The sequence below is a fragment of the Periophthalmus magnuspinnatus genome, chromosome 7, assembly GCF_009829125.3.
Source record: "Periophthalmus magnuspinnatus isolate fPerMag1 chromosome 7, fPerMag1.2.pri, whole genome shotgun sequence".
Taxonomy (NCBI): Eukaryota; Metazoa; Chordata; class Actinopteri; order Gobiiformes; family Gobiidae; genus Periophthalmus; species Periophthalmus magnuspinnatus.
The window spans coordinates 12,963,018-12,981,889 of record NC_047132.1 but is presented as its reverse complement, the minus strand read 5'-3'; the positions used below and the strand labels follow the sequence as shown (position 1 = coordinate 12,981,889).

At 43.7% G+C, this 18,872-nt stretch overlaps 1 protein-coding gene across 1 annotated transcript; it reads left to right on the top strand.

Annotated features, from left to right (window-relative positions):
* The first annotated feature begins 5,782 nt into the window (after positions 1-5,782).
* Positions 5,783-15,294, top strand: LOC117374182 (protein SSUH2 homolog). The gene is made up of 12 exons (XM_055223261.1): positions 5,783-5,912; positions 7,141-7,205; positions 7,966-8,041; positions 8,648-8,774; positions 9,094-9,154; positions 10,266-10,384; positions 10,785-10,844; positions 11,791-11,894; positions 12,141-12,233; positions 13,334-13,430; positions 13,977-14,084; positions 14,597-15,294. The coding sequence occupies exons 1-12, from the start codon at positions 5,893-5,895 to the stop codon at positions 14,741-14,743; spliced, it is 1,077 nt and encodes a 358-aa protein (XP_055079236.1). The 5' UTR covers positions 5,783-5,892; the 3' UTR covers positions 14,744-15,294.
* Positions 15,295-18,872: the final 3,578 nt, after the last annotated feature.

The window sequence follows — 18,872 nt, the reverse complement described above, 5'->3', positions numbered from 1 at the left end:
TAGTCCTGTTACGGACCTGGTTTAGTCCTGTTACGGACCTGGTTTAGTCCTGTTACGGACCTGGTTTAGTCCTGTTACGGACCTGGTTTAGTCCTGTTATGGACCTGGTTTAGTCCTGTTATGGACCTGGTTTAGTCCTGTTATGGACCTGGTTTAGTCCTGTTATGGACCTGGTTTAGTCCTGTTACGGACCTGGTTTAGTCCTGTTACGGACCTGGTTTAGTCCTGTTACGGACCTGGTTTAGTCCTGTTACGGACCTGGTTTAGTCCTGTTACGGACCTGGTTTAGTCCTGTTACGGACCTGGTTTAGTCCTGTTATAGACCTGGTTTAGTCCTGTTATAGACCTGGTTTAGTCCTGTTATAGACCTAGTTTAGTCCTGTTATAGACCTAGTTTAGTCCTGTTATAGACCTGGTTTAGTCCTGTTATAGACCTGGTTTAGTCCTGTTATAGACCTGGTTTAGTCCTGTTATAGACCTGGTTTAGTCCTGTTATAGACCTGGTTTAGTCCTGTTATAGACCTGGTTTAGTCCTGTTACAGACCTGGTTTAGTCCTGTTATAGACCTGGTTTAGTCCTGTTACAGACCTGGTTTAGTCCTGTTATAGACCTGGTTTAGTCCTGTTACAGACCTGGTTTAGTCCTGTTATAGACCTGGTTTAGTCCTGTTACAGACCTGGTTTAGTCCTGTTATAGACCTGGTTTAGTCCTGTTACAGACCTGGTTTAGTCCTGTTACAGACCTGGTTTAGTCCTGTTACAGACCTGGTTTAGTCCTGTTACAGACCTGGTTTAGTCCTGTTACAGACCTGGTTTAGTCCTGTTACAGACCTGGTTTAGTCCTGTAATAGACCTGGTTTAGTCCTGTTACGGACCTGGTTTAGTCCTGTTACAGACCTGGTTTAGTCCTGTTATAGACCTAGTTTAGTCCTGTTATAGACCTGGTTTAGTCCTGTTATAGACCTGGTTTAGTCCTGTTATAGACCTAGTTTAGTCCTGTTATAGACCTGGTTTAGTCCTGTTATAGACCTAGTTTAGTCCTGTTATAGGCCTGGTTTAGTCCTGTTATAGACCTGGTTTAGTCCTGTTATAGACCTGGTTTAGTCCTGTTATAGACCTGGTTTAGTCCTGTTATAGACCTGGTTTAGTCCTGTTACAGACCTGGTTTAGTCCTGTTATAGACCTGGTTTAGTCCTGTTACAGACCTGGTTTAGTCCTGTTATAGACCTGGTTTAGTCCTGTTACAGACCTGGTTTAGTCCTGTTATAGACCTGGTTTAGTCCTGTTACAGACCTGGTTTAGTCCTGTTACAGACCTGGTTTAGTCCTGTTATAGACCTGGTTTAGTCCTGTTACAGACCTGGTTTAGTCCTGTTACAGACCTGGTTTAGTCCTGTTACAGACCTGGTTTAGTCCTGTTACAGACCTGGTTTAGTCCTGTTACAGACCTGGTTTAGTCCTGTTACAGACCTGGTTTAGTCCTGTAATAGACCTGGTTTAGTCCTGTTACGGACCTGGTTTAGTCCTGTTACAGACCTGGTTTAGTCCTGTTATAGACCTAGTTTAGTCCTGTTATAGACCTGGTTTAGTCCTGTTATAGACCTGGTTTAGTCCTGTTATAGACCTAGTTTAGTCCTGTTATAGACCTGGTTTAGTCCTGTTATAGACCTAGTTTAGTCCTGTTATAGGCCTGGTTTAGTCCTGTTATAGACCTGGTTTAGTCCTGTTATAGACCTGGTTTAGTCCTGTTATAGACCTGGTTTAGTCCTGTTATAGACCTGGTTTAGTCCTGTTACAGACCTGGTTTAGTCCTGTTATAGACCTGGTTTAGTCCTGTTACAGACCTGGTTTAGTCCTGTTATAGACCTGGTTTAGTCCTGTTACAGACCTGGTTTAGTCCTGTTATAGACCTGGTTTAGTCCTGTTACAGACCTGGTTTAGTCCTGTTACAGACCTGGTTTAGTCCTGTTATAGACCTGGTTTAGTCCTGTTACAGACCTGGTTTAGTCCTGTTATAGACCTGGTTTAGTCCTGTTACAGACCTGGTTTATTGAATTTATACATTTTAGAATCATTTGGAGCTCGTATGTGAACAGTGTGTTTGACTCTGTAAGACAGGGACAGAGGGAGAGGGCGAGAGAGAGGAGGAGGAGCTAAAGTGTCTGAGGAAAACATCACAGTGCCAGCAGAGGGCGCAAGAGAATAGGAGAAGAGAACACAGACACAGAAGTGATTCATTTTGGTGAATTGTTCAGGAAATATTCAGAATTATTCAAACATTTGTCTTTTCAAAGCAGAATGATTTTAATAGTATTTTGACTGTTTATATTCATATGTTTCAGGTAAATGAGTTTGTGTTGGTGGAGCTGCCTCTGTGACGCACTCTGTGATTACTTTACTTTGTGTTTACTTACTTCCTGGTTTGAAGGACTTCGTCAGGACCTCTCCCCTTTCAAAACTGAATATTTGGATTTGAAAAGCCTTATTCAGATTGGCAGTCCTTATCTCTGAAACCTTCCATCTTCTCACGCTTTATCCGGTGGTGGTTGTGGGGGCAGCGAAGCGGGGACTCCCAGACTTCCCTCACCCCAGACACTTCCTCCAGCTCCTCCAGTGGGACCCCAAGGCGTTCTCAGGCCAGTCGAGAGACATGGTCCCTCCAGTGTGTCCTGGGTCTTCCCTGGGGCCTCCTGCCGGTAGGACATGGACACCTCTCCAGGGAGGCGTCCAGGAGGCATCAGGAACAGATGCCTGAGCCTCAGCTGCTCCTCTCCACATAGAGGAGCAGCGGCTCTAATCCAAGCTCCTCGCATTACCTTTAGGGGAGCACCCAGCCGTCATGCGGAGGACGTTTATTTAAATGCTTGTATCCGCCATCTTGTCCTTTTGGTCATTACCCAAACCTCCTGACCATAGGTGAGGGTAGGACCAGAGATCTAAACCAGGACTAAACCAGGACTAAAACAGGACTAAAACAGGACTAAACCAGGACTAAAACAGGACTAAAACAGGACTAAAACAGGACTAAAACAGGACTAAAACAGGACTAAAACAGGACCATAGTTGAGGGTAGGAACGCAGATGTTTACATGTTGATCACAAGTTTGTTGTTACATGTTGTCTTTGTTGTTCACAGGTTTGTTGTTTACCTGTTTGTTGTTTACCTGTTTGTTGTTTACATGTTTGTTGTTTACCTGTTTGTTGTTTACATGTTGTCTTTGTTGTTCACAGGTTTGTTGTTTACATGTTTACACACTCTGTTGTTTTCTTCATGTTCAGTTGTTTGTCATAGGTCCAAAGGTCCGAGTGGATCTAATGAGACAAAGTCCATCAGAAGATAATTACCTCAACAACAACCTTCCTTTCTTCCTTTTCTCTTCCCTCTTCCCCTCATCTGTTTCTCTACACTCTTCCCCTCCTCTGTTTCTCCACACTCTTCCCTTTCCCCTCGCTTCCTACCTCCCTCTCTCCATCTATCCTGCATTTTTCTCCTCTCTACTCTCTTTCCAGTCTCTACTCTTCCTCTTTATCCAGCCTCTCTTCTCTTTGTCCTCCCTCTTGCCTTCTTTTCCCTTCTTTCTCTTCTCTCTCTCCTCCCTCTTTCTCTTCTTCTAATTCCCTCGTTCCACCCTCTCTCACTTCTCTCTCTTCCCTCCCTCTCTCTGTATCTCTCATCTCTCTCCTCTCTCTCCTCCCTCACTCTCTTTGTCTTCTTTCCCCTCTCTCCCCCTCTTCCCCTCTCTTCTTTCCTCTCTTCTCCTCTCTTTCTCCCCTCTCCTTTCTCCTCTCTTTCACTCTCTCTTCCGTTCTTCTCTCCCTCCAATCTCTCCTTTTTTCTCCTCTCTTTCACCCACTCCCCTCTCTTTCTCTCCTCTCTCTTTTCTTTCTCCTTTCTTCACCTTTCTTTTCCTCTCCCGTCTCTATTTTCTTTCTCCTCTCCCCCGTGTTCTCCCCCTCCTCTCTTTCTTTTTCCTCTCTTTCACTCTCCACCTCTCGTTCTTCACCCCATCTCTCTTCTTTCTCCTCTCTTCTCCCCCTCCTCTCTCTTTTTTCCTTTCTTTTTTCACTCTCCCCTCTCTTTCTTCCCCTCTCTCTTTTCTTTCTTCTCTCTTTCACCCCTCTCCTTCTCTTCTCCCCCTCCTCTCTTTCTTTTATGCTCTCTTTCTCCCCTCTCTCTTTTTTCTCCTCTCTCCCCCTCTCTTCTCCCCCTCCTCTCTCTCTTCTTTCACTCTTTTCCCTCTCTTCCTCCTTCCTTTCTCTTTTTCTCTCTTCCCCCTCTCCCTTCTTCCTATCCTCCCTTCCTACCTCTCTCCATCCCTCCCTCTCTCTGTCCCTCCCTCGTTCCCTCCCTCCCTCATTCCCTCTCTCTCTCCCTCATTCCCTCCCTCTCTCTGTCCCTCCCTCATTCCCTTCCTCCCTCTCTCCATCCCTCCCTCGTTCTTTCCCTCCATCCTTCCATCCCTCCCTCGTTCTCTACCTCATTTCATCCCTCTCTCTCTCCCTCTCTCTCCATGTCTCTGCCTTGTTCTCTCCCTTCATCCCTCCCTCCCTCCCACATTCCCTCCCTCTCTCCGTCCCTCCCTCCGTCCCTCCCTCGTTCTCTCGTTCCCTCCCTCCCTCGTTCCCTCCCCCCTCCCTCGTTCCCTCCCTCCTCCCTTGTTCCCTCCCTCCTCCCTCGTTCCCTCTGATAGTCGTGACAGATGAGCTGTTGCAGTGATAGTGGAGCAGCAGCAGACAGGAGCCAGTCTCCCCTGGGTGCTGGAGATTAGGCTGACTCCGGCCGCACATTCCCCAGGCTGCAGTGCTCCGGGGTGGGGTCGACCCGCTCCGACACTCCCCTCTCTGTGTCGGCTCCTGGAGGAACACAGCCAGGGCAAAAAAAAAAAAAAAAAAAAAAAATCAAAATATAATGATGCTTTTTCTGATAAACATCATGATTTATGTTTTAATAAATGGATTCTGTTCACATTTTAAAGGTCCTATATTATACAAAATGGACTCTTTTGTGTCAGATGCCCTACCATTGTCCTGTATTCCTGTGTGTCAGATGCCCATTCATCCTCCTGTATCCCTGTAGTGTCAGACTGAGAGTGGGGCAGGTCAAATGTCTGTAGTTAATCTGCACATGTTGTGGTGTGTCAGATGCCCTCCCAGATGTTGTGGTGTGGGACAGTGGACCTAAATGTACATGTGCATGTTTAGTTTAACTAGTAATTACATAAGTAATAACAATTACACAAACTTAGATGATGTAAAAGCAGGGCCCTGTAAGACGCCGACTCATTGACTTTGACCCTTGACCTGAAAGTCACATGGAGAAATCAGAATGAAAATAAACATTTTATCACGCAAATGAGTATCTTTAGCTGCTTTGATAAACATGGGTTAAACCTGCATTTGACCCGCGCTTCAGTGTCTCTGGATTAGACCTGCATTTGACCCGTGCTTCAGTGTCTCTGGGATAAACCTGTCAGAAGTACTCAGCTCGAGTAGGGACCTTGCTCTGAGTCACAAAGGCCCATGTAGCACAATAGTAATAAATGTTCAGGAAATACCAAGGACACAGAGTCAGCCTCTGGTTCAGTCCTGTTCAGTCCTGGTTCAGTCCTGGTTCAGTCCTGGTTTAGATTCATTCATATATTTCCTCTGTAGTAAACGTCACAGTACTATAGCTGTTGTCATGTGGGAGTTTCCATGGCGACCCCTCTGTTGCTTCACTTCCTGAGTTTAGACATGAGCCTGTTTGGACATAATTCACAAAGGCCAGTTTGAACAAGACTCAAGACTGTTCAGGACCGGAGAGGAAGACGAGCTAAAGAATACAGAAAGAGATACAAAGAAAGAGAGAAAGAAGAGATCAGGAAAAAGAGGAGCACAACAAACCCACAGCTGTCATGGAGAAGTCTGATCACAGGTAGGTTAAGGGTTTAAAGCCCTACTGTGTAACTTTTTAACTGAAAAATAGACACAAAATCATGTTGTTTATTTTTCTCTTTCGGTTGTGTTTATTGCTCTAAAAACATGTGTCCTTATTGTGAACGAGCTCGCATCTCCACAAACTGACTCTTATTTCGACCTGATCCTGCTTGTTTCCACGGAAATGTTGTTCCTTTGGCTATAATATTCCACAGTATGGCATAAAACTCATTTATCTCTATGGAGAATGTTCCAAAGTACTGCTTTTACTCTTTACTTTAATGTCAATGTTAAAGGGAGTATTGCACTACAAAGGTTGGTGGTTAGAATCCCGCTCTCGACATAAACATCACTGTTTGAGCGGTCAGATCCACTGACCCACAGGTTGGCGGTGCGATTCCAGCTCCCACAGATGAAAGCCTCCAGTGTCAGTGAATATGTTACTAAATACATTTTTATTTGTACTGTGACATTATGTCGAGAGCAGGATTTGAACTGCCAACCTTCAAATGAGTGGACAAACACTCTACCAACTGAACCACCAAGCGTTTGTGTCACTCAGAACAGTGTTGCCTCATCACCTTCTCACTCCGTGTTCTACGTGGATTGATTCACACATGTTTGAGTAATCCTGTACTGGGTTTGAGGTGCGAGTGCTCAAAAAAGTCTTGTTTGCACCTACCCCTTTCTCCACCCACTGCTCTGGACTTAGTAGCTTTTTTAACTTTTGAAAGAAGGGGACACATTGAGGGTACAAAAATGTCGCTTCACAGTTAAAGTTCATTTTTAAGAATCTACATTTGTGAATCTGCAGATGACATCACCACGTTCTACAGGTCAATCACATTTAATACAGATATGGACAGATAAAATTAATCTTGTTCAAATGCACGTTTCCTGGTCCTGTTTAGGAGTTTGATTTTCAACACAAACGGGAGAGTGACTGTTGGCTAATGCTAATGCTAATGCTAGCTTGTGACTGATGTTATCTGAGAGGGACTTGTTTAACAGCACAAATCATCTCACCTGTTGTAGTTCAGATAAGTCAGTTGTTTATGGTCAGATTGTGTTAAAATAAAGCTCAGATTAAAGTCTAACAAAGCCTCAGACAGAGCAGTGCCTACAGTTAGCACCACACCCCCAGAGAATGTTGATGACATCAGCTGCAGTCTTTCAAGAAAACAGGAAGTGTAATGGTGTTTTGTGTGCTCATGTCTGCCCCCTAGTGTCAATGCAGAGGCCGACTGGGGCAGAGTCCTGCGCTACAACAACATGGTTCTGAACGGCCAAAGTAATGTGGACTCCTCTGTGGTCACTTCTGTGGTCTCCTCTGTGGTCTCTTCTGTGGTCTCTTCTATGGTCTCTTCTGTGGTCTTTTCTGTGGTCTTTTCTGTGGTCTCTTCTGTGGTCTCTTCTGTGGACTCCTCTGTGGACTCCTCTGTGGACTCTTCTGTGGTCTTTTCTGTGGTCTCTTCTGTGGTCTCTTCTGTGGTCTCTTCTGTGGTCTCTTCTGTGGACTCCTCTGTGGTCTCTTCTGTGGTCTCTTCTGTGGTCTCTTCTGTGGTCTCTTCTGTGGTCTCTTCTGTGGTCTCTTCTGTGGACTCCTCTGTGGTCTCTTCTGTGGTCTCTTCTGTGGTCTTTTCTGTGGTCTTTTCTGTGGTCTCTTCTGTGGTCTCTTCTGTGGACTCCTCTGTGGACTCCTCTGTGGACTCTTCTGTGGTCTTTTCTGTGGTCTCTTCTGTGGTCTCTTCTGTGGTCTCTTCTGTGGACTCCTCTGTGGTCTCTTCTGTGGTCTCTTCTGTGGTCTCTTCTGTGGTCTCTTCTGTGGTCTCTTCTGTGGTCTCTTCTGTGGACTCCTCTGTGGTCTCTTCTGTGGTCTCTGCTGTAGTCTTTGCTGTGGTCACTTCACTGGTCACATCTGATTCTTCTGTGGACTCTTCTGTAGTCTCACTTTTGTGGTCTCTTCTGTGGTCTCTTCTGTGGACACTTCAGTTTTATCTTTAATTTGAAGTTATAAATGTATTCATTTGTGTGTTTTTTTCTGTTTACAGATGAATTTCCCTGTTCTCTGGAACCTTCTGATGACCAATATGAGACCGAGAGCCCACCACCCTGTACAGAGTGGAGGTCAGTCAAGTAGTAGTGATAGTAGTAGTGGTAGTAGTAGGAGTAGCAATAGCAGGAGCCGTAGTAGTAGTAGTAGTAGTAGTAGTAGTAGTAGTAGTAGTAGTAGTAGTAGTAGTAGTAGTAGTAGTAGTAGTAGTAGTAGTAGTAGTAGTAGTAGTAGTAGTAGTAGTAGTAATAGGCGTAATAGGAGTAGTAGCAATAGTAGTAATAGTAGCAGTACTAGTGGTAGTAGAAGTAGTAGTAATAGTTGAAACAGTATTTACAGCACAAGTAGTATTAGTAGTAGCACTAGCAGTAGTAGTAGCAGCAGTATTATTATTATTATTAGTAGCACTAGGAGTAGTAGTAGCAACAGTATTATTATTAGTAGTAGCACTAGCAGTAGCAGCACCTACCTACATTATTTCAGTTTGATTTCTTAAAGTTGCCCTGTGTAACTTTCTTTGTGGGGTCCTGTACAGACAGAGCTGATGTACTGACTACATATTTAACAGTTTAAACTATGTGCCTGTCTGCAGTAGAAGTTTTGTTCATTCATGTGTACTGGAGTATTCCTGTAGTACTTGTACATACTGACGCCATTCCTTTTCCTCCCCTGTGCTGCAGTACCCCCTCTGTGACTAAAGAGGACGCTCTGGAGGCCCTGAGGAAGTACGTGTCGGAGCACAGCCTGGACCCGAAACCAGCGAATGAGGCGCAGGTCACCAACATGGAGATGCTTCTGTCCTACAGGGTAAGAGCCGGGAATCGAACCCACAACCCAGAGTATACTATCTACTGCTATAGAGCTTCACAAACCTCTACACCTACATCACATTTTTATCAATGAAATGTAGAAATAAACAAAAAAGACTGACAGGGACCTGCAGATTTCAAAAAGTTGGATTTTGTGGTGATTTTAGTTATTTTATTTATTTTTACTTTTTGTGAAACTTGTGCAGCTCAAACCTGATCATTCTCATTGAGGTGTTTGGTTTTCTTATTGTTTTCACAGCGGTGCTTCTATCCTGATGTTCAGTTTTATCGTGTAACATGTTCTTGTTCTTTTTCAGTATCGCCTGGAGACGTTCACTGAGAAACGCTTCACTTGCTGGAAAACTGCTCCCTACATGGGTGAGAACAAACCCTAAACCCTAACCCCAAACCCTAACCTGTGAATCTAACCCCTAACCCTAATTCCTAGCGCTAACCCAAACTCTAACCCCTAATCCTAACTCTGATCTAAAACCCTTACCTTAACCCTTAACCTCTAACCCTAAAACCTACCCCCAACCCCAAACTCCTAACAGTAAACCCTAACCCCTAAACCCTAAACCCTAACGCTATACCATGATTTCACTGGCTTAACCTCCTGAGACCCGAGCTCTTGCATGACAGGCTTTATTAATTTCTCTGTGTCATTTGGGCTGACTGGGACCAGATGAGTCTAAATACAAAGAATAATCTTTTTACATTATGTAGTTTCTGAGAAAAGTGATGTAAAACGAATGTCCTCATATGTGGACATTTTAATCATTTTGATAAAACATTTAAATAATGACTTGCAAAAACTATTTATTAAAACCCTGAACACAGCAACATTTGTCCTGATGTAAAAACAAAATCAACAGCTGTGCCTCTTGGAACAATGTGTCTCATGTGAAGAGCTGCTGACAGGAGCAGGAAGAAAAAAAAAAAAGTGAAAATGAATATTTATAATATATTTGCATTGTTCCTGTTATTCTTCTTCTAAAAATCTGCATTGTGGCCTAAACGACCCAAAATGTGTTGTCCACATATGAGGACGCCAGGAGGTTAAAAACCTGAAAAACAGAACTTATTCATTTTAAACAGTTTGCAGTTGTCCAAAGATATTCCTCACTTACCTTATGCGTTCAGAGCATCCTAATGACTCACCATGATGAGTTTATAAGCACTTTTCACGACTCTCACAGACAAGAGCTGAGTTTTCGCAGTAAACAACTCAACTAACACGTCTCCTGCCTCATACTTAGGCACAGACAGCACACACTGGTCTCATTTGTACCACATGGAGCCGCTTCTGTCTGTACTGGGGAAACACATTTTGCTCACATCCTTGGTACATCTGTGCTGTGTAAGTGGATGGTGGTGGTGGGAGGAGCCAGTGGCACAGATTGGCAGCCTCTCTTCTGTCAGTCTGTCCCAGGGCTGCTGTGACATTTTAAAGTGACAGTCTAGAAAAACGTTATTCTTGTTTGTTCAGGAGAGGAGCTCGATGCATCCGGGACCCCTCCTCCGCCCTGGGACATCCCTGTGGAAGAGCCGACTCTGTTCCGGACCTCCTCCAAAGACATACCCCTTCCCTTTACTTCACTCATCAAGGTATCAGTATACGCTGTACAGTAGTATGTAAGTGTATTTAAGTATATGTAACCCCCCCTCCCACCAAACCTGCCCCCACACCTGCCCCCATGCCGGCCCTATATCTGCCCCCATGCCTGCCCTACACCTGCCCCCATGTCTACCCTACATCTGAAACTACACCACACATCAAGGTATTTCAACTTATATTTACTTTGCTAGTAGTGTTGTATCTACCTTTATTTAATTATATGTGCACCTATCCCTATTTTACCATACACAACATTAAACAATAAAATTAATAACCCCTAACCCTGTGCTGTAGTATCAAACTGTATTAAATATATATTAAATGTACAGCCCCTCCCCCACACCACACTCGTCTGTAACTGTGTTTGTTTAATACTGTTGTGTTTTTCAGGACTGTGCGAGGTGCGTGGGCACAGGACGCGTCTGCTGCTCTCAATGTGATGGTGGAAGAGTGAGTCTCACACAACTTGTTATAATGTTGTACTAGAATAATGATATTCTGCAGCTGATGTCATCATGTAATGCTAATTGTAGGGACTGTTCTGTCTGAAGCTCAATTACTAAGTTAGACTTTAATCTGAGTTTTGTTTTAACACAATCTGACCATAAAGAACTGATTTATCTGAACTTCAACAGATGAGCTGATATGAGCTGTCAAATAACACTACAGTCACAAACTAGCATTAGCATTAGCATTAGCCAACAGTCACTCTCACCTCTTTTTGTGTAAAATCAAACTCCTACACAGGACCATGAACACTCGGATCACAGGCTCCTGAACATGTGCCCTTTAAATCACTTTGTTTTTCTTCAGACTATCTTAAATCTTTTTTCGCAGTGTTTGTTGATGTGTGCATTGTGTCACTATGGTAATTGCTGAACATTCCACCATAGGCATACAGGCAACACACCCCCAGCGTGATGTCACAGCAAATTATCAATTAAGGTCAGAAAACAGAGCAGAACTGAGGAAAGTCTGACTTCAGTAAAACAGAGAATTTTGAGGATTTTGCTCAAATCATCATCAGGGAAACACACACTTACACACACACACACACACACACCCCCACACACACACCCCTACACACACTCAAACACACACACAAACACACACCACATACACGCACACACACACACACCCCAACACACACACAAACACACACCACATACACGCACACACACACACCCTCTAACACACACACACTCACACACTCATACACCAGTGTACACAGACACTGGGGGCAGTGGGAGTTAAGCGTCTTACTCAAGGACACAATGACAGTAAGTTACCTGTGTACTTGTGTATTCATGTATACTTGTGTACTCTTGTGGACTTGTGTACTTATACATACTTGTGTACTTATACATACTTGTGTACTTGTACGGTCTGTGTCCAGGAAGAGTGTTATAATTGTCATGGTCGTGGATACAACTTCAACTACTACTCTACGTACAACCTGAGAGAGCACTGCTATATCTGCAGTGGAGTGGGACATACCCGGTATGTACACACCTCTCTCTCTCTCTCTCTCTCTCTCCTCTCTCTTTGTCTCTCTCTCTCTTTGTCTCTCTCTCTTTTTGTCTCTCTCTCTCCTCTCTCTTTCTCTGTCTCTCTCTCTTCCCCCCCCTCCTCTCCTCCCTCCCTCTCTCCCCCCCTTCTCTCCTCTCCTCTATCATCTCTCTCTCCCCCTCTCTCCTCTCCTCCCTCATATCTCATGTTTTTTGTCATCCTTTTCTTTCGTTCCAGTTGTTCTTTTTGCAAGGGGATGGGGAACAGCATTTGCACCGTGTGTCTGCAGCACAAGAAGACGACTGTGTCCATCTGCCTCCGGGTCAAATGGTACAAATATGATTTTAAAGGTCCTGTATCACACACAGTGACTCATGTGAGCTTCAACCAATTTCAGAATGTTCTGTTCCACCTTGTGATGTCATGAAGTGGTAGTTTTCAAGTTAACAGCTTCTTTTACCTTTAGTTCAGTCAAGATTGGTAATTCCATGGCAGGAAACATCCAAATGATTCTAGTGAAGGTGTGTGGAGTTTAAAAACACAGTGGAGCACTTCCTGTATTACCACATGACATCACAAGGTGGAACAGAGTGTTTTCTGTTTGAGAGAAGAACTCAGCCTAAATATGCAGAGTTTGTGTGTTAAACATGTGAATGAAACAAAACACAACTCCAGGTCTGTTTGTGATGAGGAAACAACATTAGAGCAGAGATCAGACCCTTTAAAGCTGCACTATGGGACTTTTCTGGTACCCGCTTGTCTCTGTGGCGATGACATTGCTTTGCTAGAATGTTTCATAGTATGGCATTAAACATTTAGAGACTAGCACGTTACACCCATACTGAGGTCAGATCTGTGGAAAGGCATGTGTGGAAAGTTTAATGCTGTACTGAGAAACATTCTGACCAAAGGGAAAAACTGTAAAGTTACGCAGTGGTGCTTTAAAAGTTCTGTACCTGATTTTTACCATTTTAAAAACATCAAAATCAGAACTACTTCATTTTAGACAGTTTGCAGCTCCTCCTCACTGATCTTATGCATTCAGAATATCCTAATGACTCACCATGATGAGTATATAAGCACTTTTCACAACTCTCAGAGACCAGAGCAAAGTTTTGCCATTATAGTAAAGCTAGTAACAACTAGCATGCTAACGGGCACTTCCTGATTCTCAGACAATCAAACCCTTAATCACATGCTGACATCACATAGAGAGCTGCTTGTATAGTATATCTGCACTGGGGATCAGACAGTTTTGCTCAAATACATGGAAATAAATCAGGTAGAGGACTTTTAATGCCATACTGCGGAACATGCCACGCAACGCAATAAACATATCCATGGAGATGAGCAGAAATGTTACATAGAGCATGTTTAATTAGGGTATGAATTCAGACAATGAACAGTATTTGATCTTGTGTTTGTGTCAGGACCAACCACCAGAAGCAGGTTTTGTGTGGAGAGAAAGAGCCAAATCACCTGTACCAGCTCCCCGGACGCACGCTGATGACGCACACCGCGGCCAGGGTACGACACAACACACACTTAAAGAGGGGCATTATGGGAAATGGAGTTTTCAGAGCGTTTTACCATGTTCTAACACTGTTCCCTCATCATCCGTGCATGTTTGAGTAATCTAGCGATCTCTCCTGGGCCCTATTCAAACCCTCCTTACAGTTAGCAGGACAAGCCTGTACGAGGCTCCGCCCACAAGCCTACGTCACCCATGCTCCCACAGGATAATTCTCCATAAATCTACAAAAACATGATACAAAACTGTACACAGCAGCTTGACAAACCTGATGTGATGTGCAGTAGTTTCATTATTGCGATGCAGCTGATTGTGTTATGATAGTGCTCTGAAGGGGGAGGGACTTAGTACAGAGAGCAAAGGGAGGAGAGTCTCCCCTCAGCAATAAATTAAACGAAACATGGTGCTCTACGTATGTTATGTATTACAGTTAACACCCCATAGAGGTAAAGTACCCCCTGTTTAATACCCCATAGAAGTAAATACCTCCCCTTTAAGTGTCCGTTTAAAGCCACATTACGGTCAAATCCTTGTGTTTCCAGGTGAGCCCTGTAACAGATTTCCCGGACCCCGCCGTCGTCAAGGCTGCTCAGAGGATGGTCGAAAAACACGCTCGGGAATATACAAAAGACATCCGGATCCTACAACAGGTCTGACCTTTGACCCTGCGGTGATGTTCTAAACAAGAACGTTGTGTTTTGGTTTATTGACACATGTTTAACCTGTCGCCATCTGCTCAGCTCAAAGTGGAACTAAACCTTTTCACTCCTAAACTGTGTATATGGTGTTTGAAGAACATCATCTACTGGTCCTAGTCATGTTGTGAGGGCAATTTTAGAATAAACAAGGTTAATTTGCTGCTTTCTGGTCAAAAACTGTCTAAATCTAAGTGTGTGCTGCCGCCAGTGGACTCTGCAAATTCAAGTACTACGTGACATCACACAGGACTGCCCTGACTAAAGCCAGGTTTTTCTGATTACAAACACCTGGCTGGAGGGGCGGAGTTTGAGGGGTGGTTAGACCAATCACACTGCCCCTTATACCTCCAGACCCCGCCCCTCCTCCTCCCCCCTCACTCTCCCCTTTAGTCCTCCTGACCTCCCCCTCCTCCCCCTCCCTGTGTGTAGGTCTGATCTGTTTTCTGTTTCTGTTTCCTGTGCAGCGTCAGAGCATCGAGCTGGTGTCTCTGTGTCGAGTATCGTACGCCTGGAGAGGACAGAGCTACCAGTTTTACGTCAGCGGGAAGGACGGGGACACGTTTGTGGACGACTACCCAGAATCCACCTGTGTCTGCTGCAGCGTCATGTGATCATTACATCAGGATTACCTCAGCGGGGAGGACACCCATAGACTCTATATATAAATGGACACAGCTAATAGGCGATCCGCTGATTTCCACATAAGAAGTGAACATTCACTTTTCTATTGAAAAACATCTTAAAATGTTCATATTAACCTGCTCTACATGATCTTGGGGTTTTTATCTCACAATCGTGTCTGTAAATCAAAATATGAACATTAATAACAGACAAATCAGGCGCCTTCTTTCCCCGAGGTCACTCCCACTAAAATTAGCAGCAGGTTTGATTGCTAAGCGCCCGCTCCCTGTTAAACCAGCGGTGCATTATCTTCAACAGTCTCACTCTTGACTCTTTGGTTGCTATGATGTTCGTGGTCGGAATTCCAAATATGGAGCTCCAAATTCGCCGCTATAACTGCTCCAGCCTTGATGAGCTTCATTTGGAGCTGAACGCTGTGACGTTACACTCAGTCACTTCTTTATGCAGTCTGTGGGAGGATCGTACACCTGGAGAGGACAGATGTACATCAGCGGGGAGGACAGGGGTGCGTTTGAGCCATTACCCAGAATCCCCCTGTGTCTGCTGCGTGTCATGTGATCTTTTCATACACAGAGCTGCTCTTGAGTTTTATTTTCTACTGTTTCGATGAATTTGATATTTAATACATTTTATAATATTGTTTTATAATTGAGTCTTTAATGTGTCTCACTGAAACACATGCCAAGAATCTGAAAGTGAAACGTAGGATTTATGATTCTACAGGAGGAGGAACAACGTCCCACGAGAGAAAAACACAACAGCCCAGAAAACACAAACCGCCACAGTCACAGAGTGTAGAGAGAGAGGGGGGAGAGGGAGAGAGAGGGGGGGAGAGGGAGGGAGAGAGAGAGGGAAGGAGAAAAAGAGAGCGAGGGAGGGAGAGAAAGAGAGAGAAGGAAGGAGAGACGGAAGGAGAGGGAGAGAGAGAAGGGGGAGGGAGGAAGAAAGAGAGAGGAAGAGAGAGAGAGGGAGGGAGAGAAAGAGAGAGGGAGAAAGAGGAAAGACTGAATATAGAGAAAAAAGAGGGATTAGACTGAACACAGAGAGAGAGAGGGAGAGAGAGAGAGAAGACAGGGACAAGAGACTGAACAGAGAGACAGAAAGGAGAGGGAGAAGAGACTGAACATTGAGAGAAGGAAAAGAGAGAAATACACATAATGTAAACAACCATGATGTAAACAAAGGCCAAGACTAAACAATACAATAGTTCTGATTTGACTCATACAAATAAATGAATAAACACATTTATTTAATGAAATGAAGGTTTATAGAGTCATAAAAGTGTGTAAACAGTGTGTTTTTGAAGGAATTTTGTGTTTTTGTTTTAAAAGTCCTACTTCCTGTATTGTTCTACTTTTATTTTCACCTGACACTTCACTGATATAAAACTCTGGTAAATATTTAGCACAGGTTTTATCCACCAAACCGAGTCACAATCAGAAAAACATGAAACCTTGTCACGTGACCTGCAGCCTATTATTAAAATTACAAAATAGTTTGTTTTAGGCGGTGTTTAAGTGATTTAAATCATTTAAATATGTTTACTGTTCACTATCAGATCAAGTCCATTAGTTCCTATAAAGAGCAAACGGCTCTCACTGATATGACACAGGTCTGTCACGTGCAGCTGGACCTGCGCTCGTGCTCGCGCCTCGTGCTCAGCGTAAATCTGAGCCGATAACGACCTCCCTGAGGAGCTTTTACGACTTTTATTTATTTGAGTTTCGTTATGGGCTGAAATGTGGGACGTTTTTCACCTATTTTAAACTATAAAACCCAAGGTGCCGTTTATCTACGACTTTAATCCGCTCAAATCATCCACGTTTAAGTGGATATGTATTTATTTGATCTATTTTAGACTCTGTCCATCTGAAATAAGTCAGTGCAAATAAAGACACCAGAGCAGAGTGACGTATATGAGGTTTAAGCGCGGGAACAGGCCGCACGTTCAGCGTCAGATACGTCCCTCCTGCACGAGAGGTTTGATTAGACTGTGCTCGTGCACGGGAGGCTTGATTAGACTGTGCTCGTGCACGGAAGGCTTGATTAGACTGTGCTCGTGCACAGGAGGCTTGATTAGACTGTGCTCGTGCACGGGAGGTTTGATTAGACTGTGCTCGTGCACAGGAGGCTTGATTAGACTGTGCTCGTGCACAGGAGGCTTGATTAGACTGTGCTCGTGCACGGGAGGTTTGATTAGACTGTGCTCGTGCACAGGAGGCTTGATTAGACTGTGCTCGTGCACAGGAGGCTTGATTAGACTGTGCGTGTTGCCAAAATGCGGCCGTAGACTCTATGGCGCGCGCTGGACATGAGACATGTCCAGGACATGAGACATGAGACATGTCCAGCGCCGGACATTAATTAGTCCCACGCGCGCAGAGAGTCTCGTTAATTCAACCATTTTTGCATAACTGTCATGACGTCACATGTAACGTAACAGCAGCGACGGTAAGACGCGTTTTTGTTTTGTTTTAATCACTTTAAATAAAGAGTTATCAAGAGATATTATTATTATTATTATTATTATTATTATTATTATTATTATTATTATTTACGTTTTTGTTTTGTTTTTTATTACCCAAACAAGGCCTGATTGTTTTATTCAGTTTATTGATATATGCTTTTGTAAATTATGTAAATTCTAAAATCCCGCTCCTCTGTCCTCCTCTGTCCCTGATCCTCCTCTGTCCCTGATCCTCCTCTGTCCTCCTCTGTGACAATAACAGTTAAAGTAAAACACGGATTTTTTTCTGTAAACTCCACAGATCTGCGCTAAACGGCCTGATAAACAGTGTTAATAATCAGCCAAATGATCTGAGATGTAAAATGATAAAACACGTGATGTGACGTAACGGCGTAAACACGTTTAAGACGCTGCAGGAACAGAAAACATTTTAAACTTAGAGAGAACAATTTAAAACTTCTTCTGTAGTTTACTTATATAAATTTAAGAAAAATATTAGAAGTATTTCATCATGTAAAGTTTTCATAGAAAAAGAAGTCATTATTATGTGTAAAATGGACAAAACTCATTTAAAACAGAAACATGAAAAGAGCAGGTTTAAATTTCCTGCCTCTTTTTGTTCCATATTAAACATAAAAAAAACTCAGAGGAGATTTTACATCTTATTTAGTGTTTGGATGTTATTTAGTGTTTGAGTAAAATAAATTTCACTGAAATTTTTACTAAAATTCAAATATTGCCCTTTAAAAAAAAAAACAAACAAACAAAAAAAAACTTCAGTAAATAGTTATTGTGTTTTTAAATTCCACACACCTTCACTAGAATCATTTGGACGATTTCAGGCCTGGAGCTTCCAATCTCCACTGAACTAAAGGTAAAAGGAGCTGTTAACTTGAAAACTACCACTTCATGACATCACAAGGTGGAACAGAGCATTTTGAGCTTTGGAGATGTAGACAGACTAATAATAAAGGGTTTGTCATACATGTGTGAATGAAACAAATCACAACTCCAGGTCTGTTTTTGAGGAGGTAAGAGTCAATGTCGTGTAATATAGGACATGTAAAAGCCTTTATTAAATCTCAATAATAAGGATAAAAACAGACGCACCAACGCCCAACACGCCTCCATCAAACTTAAACATTTGTGAAGTGAAAAGATGACCCGTGTTTTATGTTTTTTTTATTTATAAAAACAAAAGTAAAGACCCCCAAACTACCTTCTGAAGACGGCTTGGCGCAGCAGCCGAAACTGTCAACAGAATAAACACAGCTCCCCCGTGCTGATTGAGATGTGGCCATATTTATCACACTCCTCGTTTTGTCCTCCGCCATGACCACAAACTCCACAATGTTCAGCTCCGACCGACTCAAACGCCACAGGCCGCTCGCAGGTGCAGAGAGGGCAGTCTCCACCCCCGGCTCTCCGTCCTCTCCTCCCCCGGTGCCCTCTCATCTGTCTCCCCGCCCCTCTCCACCTCTCTCCGGCCCACCCCTCTCTCTCTCTCCCCCCGCCCCTCTCCTCCTCTCCACGGCCTTTACCTCACTGTAGCTGCGCAGGGCTGGGTCACGTGATCCTGTCCCATACAAATCTTCAGGTTGGGCATCGTACCGCAGCATATCAGCGAATTA

What these genes read in the sequence shown, in the direction of transcription:
- LOC117374182 (XM_055223261.1), top strand. Translation starts at nt 5,893, where the DNA reads ATGGAGAAGTCTGATCACAG. An exon ending in CATGGTTCTGAACGGCCAAA is followed by an intron (nt 7,206 to 7,965) that starts GTAATGTGGACT and finishes TTCTGTTTACAG; the next exon opens with ATGAATTTCCCTGTTCTCTG. An exon ending in AGTGGAGTGGGACATACCCG is followed by an intron (nt 11,895 to 12,140) that starts GTATGTACACAC and finishes CTTTCGTTCCAG; the next exon opens with TTGTTCTTTTTGCAAGGGGA.